Raw genomic sequence first — 14,873 nt, forward strand, 5'->3', positions numbered from 1 at the left:
TTTTGTCTTTTTCCATGTCCGGCAACGGATCGCAACCCTCAGTGTTGCCCCCGTACCGGACTGGAGACCGGCAACGGGATCGCAAACCTCGATGTTGCTCCCGCGCCTCGCTCAGCCAGTGAGCGGGAACCGGTCTGTATGTGGGATCCGAACCCTCGGGCGGGAGCGCCGCCGCTCTTCCCAAGCAGCGCACTATCCAGTGCGCCACCGGGCCGGCCCCCTCAGAGTTCAGTTTTAATTTAGACTTTTGTGTTTCTAGTTTAAGAGCAGATTTAAAAAACAAAAGGTAGTACAGAATTGGTTGGAGTGCTTACAGGCTAGTTTAGGATTTTCCTTAGAAAACAATTGTGGGTCCTCTCGAAGATGTTTACAAACTAACAATAGAAGGCTTACTCTGTAGTGTATGGCTGGATCAATTTGGGGCTGCAATTGCTTTAGTGAGCATTATCATTTATACACTATATCCATAGAAATGAAAGTTTCAAAGCACCCAGAAACATTTAATTTTAAGCAAGTATAACTTCCTAGTCAACACTCCAAGTAAGCTAATAAAATGTGGCTCCCTGCCTGCCCCCTCCCCCACCAAGCTAACAGAGTAGTCTTTTTGATTTTGTCTAGGGAGGCCTTCTTTCAACTTCTTATAATGTCATTATGATTCAAGAAGGAGGACCAAAATGTTTCCACTACCACACCTGACATTTCAGTTTCAGTTATTCAAGTATTTTTTTACTGAGTACTCAGTGTATATAAAGCATTCAGTTAGGTTTTATGGGGGGGATACAAAAAGGAGCAAGGAGCAGATGGTATCTTCTTCACCTTGTGTTCAAGATCAACACCAATTTAGAGCCCATTGCTGTGGTGTGATGGCTAATTTCACCTCCTCTGCTCTTCCTTTTACCATCCATCCATTTATTCAGCAAACACTTCTGATTTGCAGCCTCTGTTCAAGGGCTTGGGACTGCAGCCCTGGGGAGTATACTATCACTCTTGCTTACAACCTCTTCTGTACAATGGAACAGAAATTATTTCTGCATATACTGAGACTTCAACTTTTGTGTTTCTCATACTCTGTTTGCAATATTTAGTGGGAGAGTGGGTCTCCTGATTAACCACCCTTTCTTGGACTACACTCTAAATGCTCTGGTTTCCTGTACCTGAGTGGCACCCACCTTTCCCTGCCCTCTTTTCATAGTGTACCAGTGGGGATATAGTTTTACCAGATCTGTAATTTTAAAGCCATTGACTATATTAAGCAAGAGAAGCCTAAATAAATGTTACAAGTTAGCTAAAAACATCTTATAAGCAATATTATGTATCTAATGGACAATTGTTTTTTGACTGAGGAAGATACTGTGTAGTGTAATTTTTTTTCCATTTACAAAAGGAGTACTTAACTGCAGTAAAAAAATTTAAAATATGAACAGATGTAAAGGGGGAAATATTAATACGTAGTTCTAGCACCCATTGATCAACCCTATGAACATTTAACACATTTATTTTTCTGGATTCAAAAATCACACTTTAATATTTTTATTTTTAAATTAATGAACTGTAAAATTGACCTTTATTTGGTGTACAGTTGTATGAATTTTACAATGTATTGATTTGTGTAACCACCATGTCAATCAAAATGAGGAAAGTTTTGTGTCACCCCCCACCCCCACTCCCCTGACGAGCACCCCTTTCCCAGACCCTGGCAACCACTGATCTGCTCTCTGTCACTATAATGTTGTATTTTTGAGAATGCCATATAAGTGAAATCACACTTGTATGTAAGCTTTTGAGAGTGGCTTCTTTTACTCAGGATACCTTTGAAATTCATTCAAGCTGTTGCATGCATGAATAATTTGTTCTTTTTTATTGCTAAGTACAGTTCCATTGTGGGGATGTACCACAGTTTGGGTATCCATTTACATTTAGGATTTTTTTTTTTTTCTGGTCAGTACAGGAATTGAACCCTGGACCTTGATGTTATTGCCACCATGCTCTAACCAACTGAGCTAGCTGGCCAGCTCAAGATTAACTTTTTGGGGTTTTTTTTTTTTTAACATTTGACATTCCTGGAATCCTGAAGTACCTTAAAATCCATGCATCTATTTAGTGTGTTGGGGTTTTTATTTCCCCATAAAGCTATTGTTGAATTGACGGTGCATCTTTTTTTTTTTTTTTTTTTTTTTTTTTTTTTTCATGGAAGCTGCCTCATTTCCACCTGCTCACACCTGTTCTTGCTGGGGATCAAGGAGAAGTAGGTGCCAGTTCACAGAGAGGAAGAGAAAGACACTCACCATTTGTCTTTCCCCAGTCTCACATTTTATTAAAGATCTCCTTCTCAGAGAGAGACTATAGAAGTTATTCTTCACTTTGCCTGACAGAGCACATTTGCTAAATAAATTAACTGTTCTTTAAAGCTGTACTATAGTGGGGTAAAGTTTCTATTATTTGTGGAGTTGCTAATTATATCCTAAATCTTTCCTAGAAAAGACTGTATCTTCACCATTGACCCATCAACTGCCCGAGACCTCGATGATGCCCTCTCCTGCAAGCCACTCACTGATGGTAGGATGGAAATTTCTGTACCATTCTGGGAAGCAGGCAGTCTGCATACCAGTGTGGTTTGCCTGACTGCCTGGTACCCTCCCCCTCGACCCTCACTCCCCAGCAGCTTAATGTGCAAGGCTAGGTTTGCTTTGTTCCTGAACTTGTGACTTTAAGATTGTGTTCCTGTGATGACTTTGGGGAGGGTGAGAATGAGAAATGTCCTCTTACCAGGACTCTTCTTGGGCCTCAGAGGAGGTGGCAGTGAGGGCAGAAGAACTAATTTCAGGCCTTGCCTGTCCGTTAGTTCCAGTTTGGGTGTAAAGTATTATAGAAAGAAAGCCCCTAAGGGCTCTGCTTAGGAGACGCATAGGCGTCTTTACCTGAATTTAACACCAGATTAGGGTAATTGAAGGGGTACTTTCCGAAGGCATGCTTTGCAGTGGGTGGCAGGAACACCTTCCCTGAGAAAGGCCTCTCCAGGCCTGACCTGAAGAAGCCTGGCCTACTCCCAGCAAATTGTGAAAAGCAGACCATTAGGAGCTCTTGAAACATTCTTTGGGATGTTGCTAAGCAAGAAAAAGCAGAATTGAGGCCAGTGGTCTTTGGAAATTATACAAGTAGTAGGAGGAAGGGAAAGCAGCAATTGGCTCTCAAAGGAAAAGTATGTAGGATGTAAGAAGAGGAAACCTCATCAATTCCCTTTCTAACGCCTCCCCAGATGTGCTGCTTACAAGTCTGCAGCTACTTCTTGCCCCTCCCTAGGGTGTATCTGAGTGACTGCTTTAGCTTTGGTCATTCATAGAGATGGCCTTGGCACTGACATGGTCTTTGCAGACTTGCCCATGATGGGTTTCCACCCGTGCAGTTTCAGGCTGCCACAAAGTGTTGATGGCCCAGTGGCCTAGTCTTTTAAAACATTGCAAAGATGTTCTCATCTCCCACTGATGCAAAACTCCATAGGTTCAGTGTGTAATCTCTTTTCTATAATAGGCAGTGAAACTTAGTAGATAGACCGATGAGAGACAAAAAACATCATCCCCACCCCCCAAAAAAACAATAAAAAATAAATAAGTAAAACATCATTGCCTAAAAATATTTTTACCCTCTTCTAGTGGGAGCCCTTCTTGGAACTATGGGCAAGATTGCAAGAAAATTTCAAGGAAGAGAAAGCATAAAATAAGAAAAGTTCTCATGGAAATTTTAGAGAAATTAGATATTTTTAAAATTCAAAATTGAAGCAGCCTGCTTAAAAAAGCAAATACTGGGTTGGTTTCTACATTTTGAGCGGTCTCTGCTGTGTGCACAGCCTTGGACATACCTGTTCTCTGCATAGACTCCACTATCCTGAGCCACAGTGTGAAAGTGTCCCCAGGTTAAAAGCCAGATGACTGTGGACCTCACTTCTGGTATTTCCCTTTCCCCCAGGTTCACATCTCTGCTCTGTGAAAGAAAAGGAGAGAAAGGAGAGGCAGGGAAGCAAGTCAGAGAAACATTACAATAGTTTAGGGGTAAGGACCTGGACTGGAGGTGGTAGCAGTATCAGTGGGGGGTGGGATGGGCAGATGGGAGGAAGGGATAACAGAAGAATCTATGGAAATAGATGCTGGGGTTGAGGGTGAGGAGTCTAAGATGGTACCAAGGCTTCAACCTGGATCACAGGGAGATGGAACCCACAATTAGAAATCAGGAAGTCAGGAGGACAGGCTGTGTTAGGAGAGAGAAATGGAGTTGTCTGCCTGATGATAGTATTTATGTAAGTTGCTGCATGTCCTTTTATAGGAGGTTGGGTATAAATAAGCTAAATTGATATAAAGAGAGCCCTGAAGAAAAGTAAGCAATGCACCAAAACGCAAAACATTTAATTAGGATTTTATTAGAATAATGGGATCGTGATTTTTTGTTTTTCTCTAGTTTCCAAATGTGGTAATAATGGTTTTATAAGGAAAAAATATATATAATAAAAAAATTATGAGGTGCCAGAAATCATGGGCTGTCCAGTAGCCCGCTACACCAGGTGATGAGATACCTTACATCTTCTTAGTTTTTCTTTCATTCCAGAGGAGCAGTTTACATCTCTTTATTTGGCAGAGCAGCAAAAAAACGGCATGGAAAAGGAGTCAGGGAAGACTACGAAAAGGCCTCAGTTGGTCAATTAAGCATTTTTATGGTGGCACTTCCACAGTTGGCCTTTGTGACAGCAGTTTCTGCCAGGGCCATTTGTCCAGGCAGATGAAAAGTGAAAGTCAGTTCCAGCTTGGATTGGGGTGAGGTTGTCTAAGTTCAGGTTCTGTCAGTTACCAGTTCATGTCAGTTCTTGGTTAGAGGAAAAAATTTTTAATATTTCAAAAAGCAAATAATACTTTGTATTGAAAAAAATTTTATAATAAAAAAAATATGAGGTGCCAGAAATCACAAGCTGTCCAGTAGCCCACTATACCAGGTGATCAGATACCTTCTGTCTGCTTAGTTTTTCTAGGCATATTTATGTTATCTCTAGCCATTCTGATTTAAAGAAAGTGTAAACTTTCCTTTGGTCCCATTGAAATCATCTGAATGACTATTGTGTGAAAATTAAAATACACAAACATATAATATATCTAGTCCTCACCATACCTTTCTGTAGAGTTCAGATGTACTCCCAGGACTTGTTACGAATATCTATCAGGTGACAGACTTAGATGATCTATTCTACAATATACAGTGACCACCTCCTCACCAGTAGATCATAATTAGGTTGAAGGAGGGGGTGCCACCTGCCTCCAAGGAATCTTAGATTGAGAAGGGATCCACCAATCGTCTAACCTGATAATTCTCCACCTTTTTTAGCCTATAAACACACTTGAGCAGAACACTCTCATGAGCATTACCCAGCAGCGTGGAGTCTTTCACTTTTGTTCAAGAAAATATTTAATAATGCAAGTAGTGTTATAATGATAACCCAGAACCTAAAGACAATAAATCACATACTTCAGTGTTATTATTGTAACAGATCACTTGCAGCACACCTCACAGTTGACCTCACCACTCAAGTGTGGGAATGCCACAGTTGTCACATCACCCTCTGTTTTTTGAATTACCTCTACAGCATCCACTTATTGAATATCCAGATTGCATTTGAACTTTCTGCCTTAAGGCAAGCCATTCTGCCTTAGGATTGCATGACTATTTGGGAAACCTTCCCTGTAACGATCTGAAATACTGCTTTCTTCCTATAATATTCCACCCATTAGTCCCATTTATGCCTCTAGAAGCCCTACAGAACAAATGGAGTTTCTCACATGACAACCCCTCAGATATGAGAAAACAATTACCATGTATCTTCTGAGTCACAGCTTCTCAGCTAAGCATCCTAAATATTCTTCCATGTCCTGTGGCTTATGGGGTGTGAGTCCATTTCTCATGTCATGGAGTCACTTCTGCCTTTATGAAGTCTGAGGTACATAGCTGCCTGTATTCAGACTTCTCCTCCCTTGCTGTCAGGACCTGGTGGCTTTCTCCTAGCCAGTTCCTGTTTGTTGGGCAGAATTGGATCCAGAGTAATAGCTACCCATTCCGTTCAGTTAAACAGCATAATTGCTTTGCTCTAGTCTCTGAGAGAGGAAATTGTCAGCCAGACAAATCAGGACCTTTATTCAGCTTTTAGTTAATTCAGGTTCTCAACAGAAAATTGAAGTTCACTTCTCCAGCATCTTGCTTCTCTGTTTTCTATTCGCTAACGTGAACCCTGTATAGATTTTACAGTTTCTTGTCATGACTGGTGATATTTCGAGACAGTGAGGACTAGAGAACCTGAGGGATAGAATGGGATGGTAGTAGTTTTAAAGAGCAAAGGGCTCTAAACCTCCTACTGGGAAGGAAAGGAGAACAGGGAAGTTCTGGAGCTTCTGATGAAAAGGTTCATGCATACCCCCAGCAGCCAGGCCAGGCCCTCCTCCTCGGCTCTATTCTCAGCTCTAGGAAGATCTTACCCCATAAGTCATTCACCCCAACCCCTTCATGTTTCCTTTCACTCTGCTTCCTCCGCTCAGCTGTACAAACTTAAGTCTCCTTCATCCTATAAAACCTTTCTAGAACCCTGCCACAGCTTAGGAATGTTCGCTTTTATCCATCAAGACACCTTGAAAGAGTAGTCTATACTGGCTGTTGCTGCTGTCTCGCTTCCCTTTTACTCCTTATTCCCTCTGCAGCGTGGCTTCAGAAAGCACAAGCTGTCCCTGGCCTCAGTTTGCCAAACATCTGCACAGCATTTGGCTGCTTTGACTATTCCTCCTCCTTGAAATTCTCTCTTCCTTGGACTCAAAGGACCCTGCTTGCTCTTGGTTCTCACTGCCCCCCTTTGAGCCTCAGTCCCCTTCATTTCATGCTCTGCAGCCTTTGCACTTGGTACTCCCTTTGCCTGGAGTGCTCTTTTCCTGGAGATTCACCTGGCTGATTCTTTCACTTTTGTTCAGAAGATTCCATTGGTCACTTTCTCAGTAAGGCCTTCCCTAGCCATTTGACCTCAAATCCCACCCTCTCCCACTTCCTGTCCACTTTCCCTACTGCTTTTCTTGCCACTCATCACTCACTAACATGCTGTTGACTTACCAATCTTGTTTCTATCTACCTTCCCACCATTCACTGAGGGATCCCCAGCACCAAGCACAGACACTCAAGAGGGAACGGGTTTCCCAGGAAGAGGGAAGAGTGCTGCCGAGTCCCCAGAGTGACAGACATGATGTTTTGGAGGGAATTGCAAAAAGCTTGGCATGTCTGGCACATGAGGTTCGAGGGGAGTGGTAGTTGTAGATCAAGCAGGAATGAGATCACAAATTCCTTGGTAGGCCCTGCTAGAAAGTTTAGATCTTATGGAGAAGGCAGCAATTTGAGTTGGAGAGCAACATCATCTATTCAAGAAATATGTATTGAGGACCAAGCACTCTGCTTTGTACTAGATGTACAGGGGCTGAAAAAAACTAGACAAGCTTCCTGTCCTCCCTCAGTTTCATATTAATTAACATTATACAAGTAAATGTTGACCCCTTATTGGTGTAGGAATAGGGTGGAGGCCAGACAGTAGCATTTAAACCTAGATTTGAAGAATAAATAGAGGTGACCCAGACAAAGAGTGGGGAGAAAGGACATTTCCAGCTAAGGGAAGAGAGTGTGTGAAGGCCCTGAGTTACAAAAGGACTTTGGCAGCCAACAAGGCAATATGGTGGGCTGGGAGGAGCCTCATGGTAAATCAGAAAGGGCTTGCAGGCTCTGTTGAAGAGGGGGTTTGATTTGGAGTGTACTGGTAAGCCAAGTGTTTTTAAGCAGGAGAGAGTCAGGATTCAATTTGTAAGTTGAAGAGATGACTCTGCAGGCAGTGAGGAGGCCAGGTGAGGGGGGTGGTATAAAATGGTGTAGGTAGGAGGAGGCAAATGCCCCAACCAAGGCAGAGGCTGCAGAGCCAGAACTGGAGAGAGGTACTCGCTAGCTGGAAAAGGAAATCAAGGCAGGGCTTAAGTGTCTGGGTGGCTACAGGAGCCTCTTCACTGCTCTCCTGAGTCTGCCCTTCCCTGCTCACATACTGAAGCCAAGGCAGTCCTTATGACGTGACGTCTGATTGGGTTATTACCCTGCTTCACACAGTCCAAGATTTCCTGTCCCACTGAGGGTAATGACCAGGGTCTTTACATGATCTGCTGCTATCTCTGCCTACCTCCCCACCGTCCCTCTCACCTTCAGCCACATGGCCTCCTATTGTCCCTCAAAAATACCAGTCTGCTCTTACCTTAGCGCTTTTGCACTTACTGTCCCCCTTCTCCAGATCTGTCACTACTTTTAGGTCTCTGCTCAGATGTCATCTCAAAGAGGCCCTTCCTTGCCTTCCTGCCCCTCCCCTTCTTGATTTTCTTTCAGGTGCTTGTCGTGGGTCTGTCCCATTGGATGGTAAGCTTTATGAGAGCAGGGACATCGTTTTGTTCACTGTTGAACCCTTAGTTTCTAGAGCACTGAGTCTTACCTCGTTGGCACACACAAAATGTTTGTTGAATGAATGACTGAGTGAAACAAGTGAATTAATAAACTTTTGGAAATTGGAAGTAAGGGAAGAATCTGGAAAGACCTCTAGGTTTCTGGCTTGGGCACTGGGCAGAAAGATATGCCACTCAATAGCATTTAAGGGGAGCTGGTTTTAGTAGGAAAAACAGTAAGTTCAGATAAGGACATGTTGAGTTTATAATACCTCAGACACATCCAGGTAGAAATAACAAGGAGACAAGTAAAAGGTCAGGGCTGGAAATGGAGAGTCATCAGTGCATAGGCCTGGTAAAGAGAGCCTAGGGAGAAGTCACAGAGGAAGACCCAGACCAGACCCTGAGAGATGCCCCCATGTTAGAGATTGAGATTGAGATTGAGCAGCCCAACGAAATGACTGAAAGGGTGAGGCCAGAGAGACTGGAGGCAGAGCAGAGGAGAAGGGAGAGAGACAGGTGGAGCAGGCTAAAATGGTGGCCATTCATAACAGCTATAGGGAGAGGTAGGCAAAAGAACAAAAGAGAACTGTGGAAAATCCTTTGGCTTTGGAATCTGGGTTATCATCGAGGACCTTTATGAAATGAGTGTCAGTGGCTTAGGGCAGAGGAAGCCAGACTGCAGTTGGTGGAGGAGGGGAAGGCAAGTCAGGAAATGGAAACCATGAATGTAGATTACTTTTTCTAACAGGCTGGGCTGTGAAAGGTAGGAGAGTCAGGGAGGGCAAGGGTCAAAGGAGACTTTTTTCTTTGTTTTTAAGATGGAGGAGATTTGCCATGTTTCTATTGAGAAATAGGAGATGACAGAGAAGGAGAAGTTGAAAATATAGGAATGAGAGGAGGTAATTGTTTTGCAAGGTCTTGAAGAAGAAGGTGGGGGGTGAATTCAGAGTATAAATGGAAAGTGAGGCCAAGGCATGGAGGACGAACATCTCTTCCTTTGAGACAGAGGCAAGACAGGAAGTGGCCGCTGCTGCTGAGTGTTCACACTTGGCAGTGTCCACTTTGCCTGTGAAACAGGAATCAGAACCACCGTTGAGGGGGTTAGGGTTAGGGTTAGGCTAGGGAGCTGACCCATCATACGGAGTGTGAGCAAACACTGCTCAGGTATGCCTGGGTGACAGTAAGATTGTCCTCATAGTTCTCAGCCTCCTAGGCATGGGAGCACGCTGCTGCTGAGTGTTCACACTTGGCAGTGTCCACTTTGCCTGTGAAACAGGAATCAGAACCACCGTTGAAGGGGTTAGGGTTAGGGTTAGGCTAGGGAGCTGACCCATCATACGGAGTGTGAGCAAACACTGCTTAGGTATGCCTGGGTGACAGTAAGATTGTCCTCATAGTTCTCAGCCTCCTAGGCATGGGAGCAAAGGTTGCAGTGATTCAAATTTGGGGCTTTGCTGGGGGGGAAGAGTGTGGAGGGCAACAGGACAAGGCTTCCCTCTGAGCCTGTCTCTTCTCCATTTGCTGCTTTTATAAAGGCATCACTCATGAATTTCCCTTCCTCCTTGCTGTCTGCCCTCCACCTTGCTACCCAGTTATCTTTCCTACCTTGTACACACGAGGACCAGATCATGTTACTTTTCTGCTTGAAAATCTGCTGGTACCTATGGATAAGATCCATATTTTTTAGCAGAGCTTTGTTACCAAAGCCCTTTAAGATTAGTCCTCAGCCTCCTCTTCTCTTTCTACTCCCTAGTGTCAATTCCCTCAATAGCTCTGTCTCCTCTGTCTCTCTCTGTCACTCTCATGTCTGGCCACTCCAGGCTCTGTGTATCCACTGCACCCTCCTGCCTCCAGGCCTCTTCTTGCTCTTTTCCCTCTGTTTACAGTGCCTCCCTTCCTCCTTCTGTGTCTGATGAAATCTCGTTCAGAGCAAGATAAACTTCTGCAGAGCTTTCCTTTCGTCCTGGCAGAATGAATCGTTCCTAGTTTATACTATCAACACCTTTTCTTCATGTCTCTAATACAGCAATAAACATCATTACTTCTGGATTTAATTCCTCTTTTTGTTTGTTTCCTAAGGGCAGGGTGTTCTTTGAATATCTCTCCATCCTTAGTATCATGCACGCTACCCTGCATTTAAAAAATGTTTGGTTTAGTCAGATCTAACAAGGCAACCTTTGTGTACTTTCAGCATTTCACTCCTTTTTCTGTTTCTTGCCTTACTCTTTTTATTTCCAGTGTACTTACTTTTATCCTTGAGGTTATGGGTTACCTATGGGCTTATATCCTGACACATAAGCCTACTCTGCTTTCTCTTCTAAAACAAGTCTATTTCTTTGGAATTGGGCATACCTTTCCCTTGTGACATTCAAGTCTTTCAATCCATCTGTCATGTCTCGGTGATACCTATGGGAACATTGAATTGTCTTACATTCATGCTGTCTGTTACTGCAGCCCTGTGACTTGGCCTGAGGCTTACTTCTTTCTCATTATTTCCTTGCATGAGTCTCTCACATGGCCTACACTGCTCTTCTCTTTTCATGCCTCCAGCCTTCCACAGCAGCTTGTGTCATGATATTATCGTGTCATTTTTCTCCATCCCCCTCTTGTCTGTATCCATGCCGTTTCCAAATTCAATATGTGCTAATTTACTGATAAAATTGACTTTTTTTTTTTTTCTTTTTTTTTTTTCCTTTTTGTCTTTTTTCGTGTCTGGCAACGGATCGCAACCCTCAGTGTCGCGCCCGTACTGGACCGGGACCGGCAACGGGATCGCAACCCTCGGTGTTGCTCCCACACCTCGCTCAGCCAGTGAGCGGGAACCGGTCTGTATGTGGGATCCAAACCCTCGGTGGGAGCGCCACCGCGCTCTCAAGCGGCGCACTGTAGCAGTGCGCCACCGGGCCGGCCCTAAAATTGACTTCTTAAATGAACCTTAAAGTGATAGTAAAAAACCAAACAAAAAAGTTTGTAATACAAACACCAGAATTGTTTCCTTTAGTAATATTGGCAAACAGTCTTATTAATTAAGAAAAGCCTTTTTACCACCAAGTACATCTTCAGTGGCAATGCTTATCCATCAGTTGGGAGAAACAGAAAGTTGATAGCACAAAAATTCAAGTATTTCTTTGGTAGCAGATAGGTCTTAATTAATGGTATGTTAATGAGACTGAAAATTGAAAAAAAGTTTGTTTTTTCTTTCCCTCTGTTAGGAATGCAGTTTCAAGGTTAGGCTGGGGATAACACCAAGGTAATACCAGAACTTAGAAATCAGGTGACATTTTGAGAATGAAAATCAAGTTTAAATGGTTATCTGCAGGATTTCCTCATGCCTGGAGAACTGTAAAACTGTAAAATCTGGTATTTTAATCTTCCTATGGCTGAAACAGAATGCATGCTAGTAGTTTTATTCTCTTTAGGGGCACAGATCCCTTTGAGCATCCCATGAACTATGGACTCTCTCCCTAGAAAAACGCACAAATACATATGAGTATATGCACAAAATTTTGCTTATGACTTACATTTACAATGATATTATAGAATGGATATCCTGAAAAACTCTTCTTCAATAAAACTCTTTAAAGTGATACATCTTTTAAAAATGTATGGAAAGTCCTTAGAGGCCAGTAGTAAAACAAGAGCAGGTAACCAAGCAAATATGTATCTGCTAAAAAATGCAGCTAACCTAATGATATCTTCTGATTCCTAGTGACCCAGAGATTTTACCTGGGACCTGAATTAATACCACTTTCATAGTCCATAAAATTTCAAGTCAAGTATTTATTTTAAAGTGGTGCCAAGTGAATAACGCTTCCAGAATCAAAAGCATATTTTTTCTGGAGGAATTAACCCTCAACCATACTCTTAAAGATTTGCCACAAGTAAAGTTCTAGTAAACATAAGCTCACATAAAAATCATGAAACACACAAAGAAATGAGGAACCATGAGTGAGAATCAGTAGAAAAAGCAAATGTTAGAATCATACCCACAAAGAATTCAGATATTAGAAAGAATTATTACTCTAAAATGAGTATTTTAATATATTTAAAGAAACTAAAGAGTGCATTGAAAATACGAGTTAGGAAAAAAAGACGATCAAATGACCAAGATATTTGAAAAAAACTAAGTAGAACTTCTAGAAATGAAAAACTATAATAAGTAAAATTTAAAACAACTAATTAGTTGAATGGCAGATTCAATTCAGAAATAGGGAATTTGATCATTGAAAGATAGATCAGAAAATGTTTTAAAAAGTATAGCATAAAGAAACAAAGAGGAATCATGAAAGAATGGTCAGGAAAGATGGAGGATAGAATGCAGAAGTCTAATTTTAAGAGTGCCAGAAGGAAATAATAGAAAGAGGGGAAGAGAAAATAATGACTGAGAAAATTTGAGAACCTATGAAAAGTAATAAATAAATGAAATCCACACTTAGATACATTATATTTAAAGAAGATCTGAAAATCAGACAGAAAGCAATGTAAAAATACCCTCGAAGTGCTGAGTGAGGTGAAAAAGACCAATATTTAACTTAAGAATTATTTGCACAGCAAAACTAGCTTTCAAAAATGCAGGCTGGATAAAGACATATTTACTTTTTATTGTGGTAAAATATATACTTACCCCTATAACATAAAGGTAGTCATTTTAACAGTTTTTAAGTATACAATTCATTGGCATTAATTACATCCACAGTGTTGTGCAATCATTACCACTATTTCCAAGACTTTTGGAAATATTTCCAAGACTTTTTTTTTTTCATCCCAAACAGAAATTCTGTTAACTATTAAGCAATAATTCCCCATTCTTCCTCCCCAGCCTCTGGTAACCTCTTAGAGTCTACTTTTGAATAAAGACATTTTTAGAAAAACAAAAACTGGTAATTAATCATCAACAAACCTTCACCAGGAGTTGAACTTCAAGAAGAAGGAAAATGATCAAAGAAGGAGGTCTGAGATATAGGAAGAAACCGTGGTAAACACAGAGAAATATAAACAGGATGAACGTACAAAACAATAATATCTTATTTTTAAGGTTAAAAATAAACACAAGGAAGAATTAAATACATAATAATTGGAAATAAGTTGGGAGGGAATGAGAAGAACTAAAATGTTTTGTTTTATTGTTTGGGAGGAGAGTAAATTTATTGATAAACTTTAGAATTTATTAAGTACAAATATTAAAATGTCTAAAGTAACCATTAAAATAAGAGATTTCTCTTTTTTTTTTGTCCTTTTTGAGACCGTCCACACCGCGCTCAGCCAGTGAGCGCTGTGAGCGCACCAGTCATCCCTATATAGGATCCGAACCCGCGGTGGGAGCGCTGCTGCGCTCCCAGCGCTGCACTCTCCTGAGTGCGCCATGGGCTCAGCCCTAAAATAAGAGATTTCTCTTTTTTTTTTGTCCTTTTTGAGACCGTCCACACCGCGCTCAGCCAGTGAGCGCTGTGAGCGCACCAGTCATCCCTATATAGGATCCGAACCCGCGGTGGGAGCGCTGCTGCGCTCCCAGCGCTGCACTCTCCTGAGTGCGCCATGGGCTCGGCCCTAAAATAAGAGATTTCTAACTTAATTTTATTATGGTCAGGGAATTATTTAATTTCTTTTAACTGTATTGAAACTTGTTTTATGGCTCAGCGTATGTTTTTTCTTTTTTCTTTTTTTTTTGGTCCTTTTTTGAGACCGACTGCACCGTGCTCAGCCAGTGAGTACACCAGCCATCCCTATATAGGATTTGAACCCGTGTTGGGAGCGCTGCTGCGCTCCCAGTGCCGCACTCTCCCGAGTGGGCCATGGGCTTGGCCCAGGCTCAGCGTATGTTTTTTCTTGGTAAATGTTTCATGTGTACCTGAAAAGAATGTGTTGAGTATGTCATTGAGTATAGTGTTCTATAAATACCTGTACCGACAAGTTGGGATAGGGTTATTCAAGTCTTCTGTATCCTTATTGATTTTTTTCTATATGCTCTATCAGTTAGCTGAGAGAGAAGTATTAATCTCCAACTATAATTGTAGATTTTATCTATTTCTCCCTTTAGTTCTGTTAATTTTTACTTTTTTTACTTTGAAGCTGTTATTAAATGTATACATATTTAGGAATGTTATGTCTTCTTGATAAATTGCCCTTTTTATCATTATGAAATATGTACTCCTCTTTTATCTCCAGTATCTACTTTGATACTACTATAGCCACTGCAGCTTTCTAATAATTAGTGTTTGCATCGTATATCTTTCCCCATTATTTTACTTTTGTTTTTTGGCTTTTTTTGAAAATGCATTGGATGTTATGGGGAAGTTGTGGACAAGGGGTGTTATCATACTCACTTATGATCCATCCTTTTGCTTTTAACCTGTTTCTTTATTATTAAGTATGTTTCTTATAGACATCTTTTTT

At 41.6% G+C, this 14,873-nt stretch overlaps 1 protein-coding gene across 3 annotated transcripts in view; it reads left to right on the top strand.

The window, feature by feature from the left end:
• DIS3L2 (DIS3 like 3'-5' exoribonuclease 2) overlaps positions 1-14,873 on the top strand; it is a 370,978-nt gene that overhangs the window by 202,361 nt on the left and 153,744 nt on the right. For all 3 annotated transcript variants that reach the window (XM_008575848.1, XM_008575846.1, XM_008575847.1), the window contains exon 9: positions 2,477-2,556. In XM_008575848.1, coding sequence (XP_008574070.1) covers positions 2,477-2,556 — 80 coding nt within the window. The remainder of the gene's footprint in view (positions 1-2,476; positions 2,557-14,873) is intronic.

Source organism: Galeopterus variegatus, unplaced genomic scaffold (assembly GCF_000696425.1).
Source record: "Galeopterus variegatus unplaced genomic scaffold, G_variegatus-3.0.2 Scaffold1245, whole genome shotgun sequence".
Taxonomy (NCBI): Eukaryota; Metazoa; Chordata; class Mammalia; order Dermoptera; family Cynocephalidae; genus Galeopterus; species Galeopterus variegatus.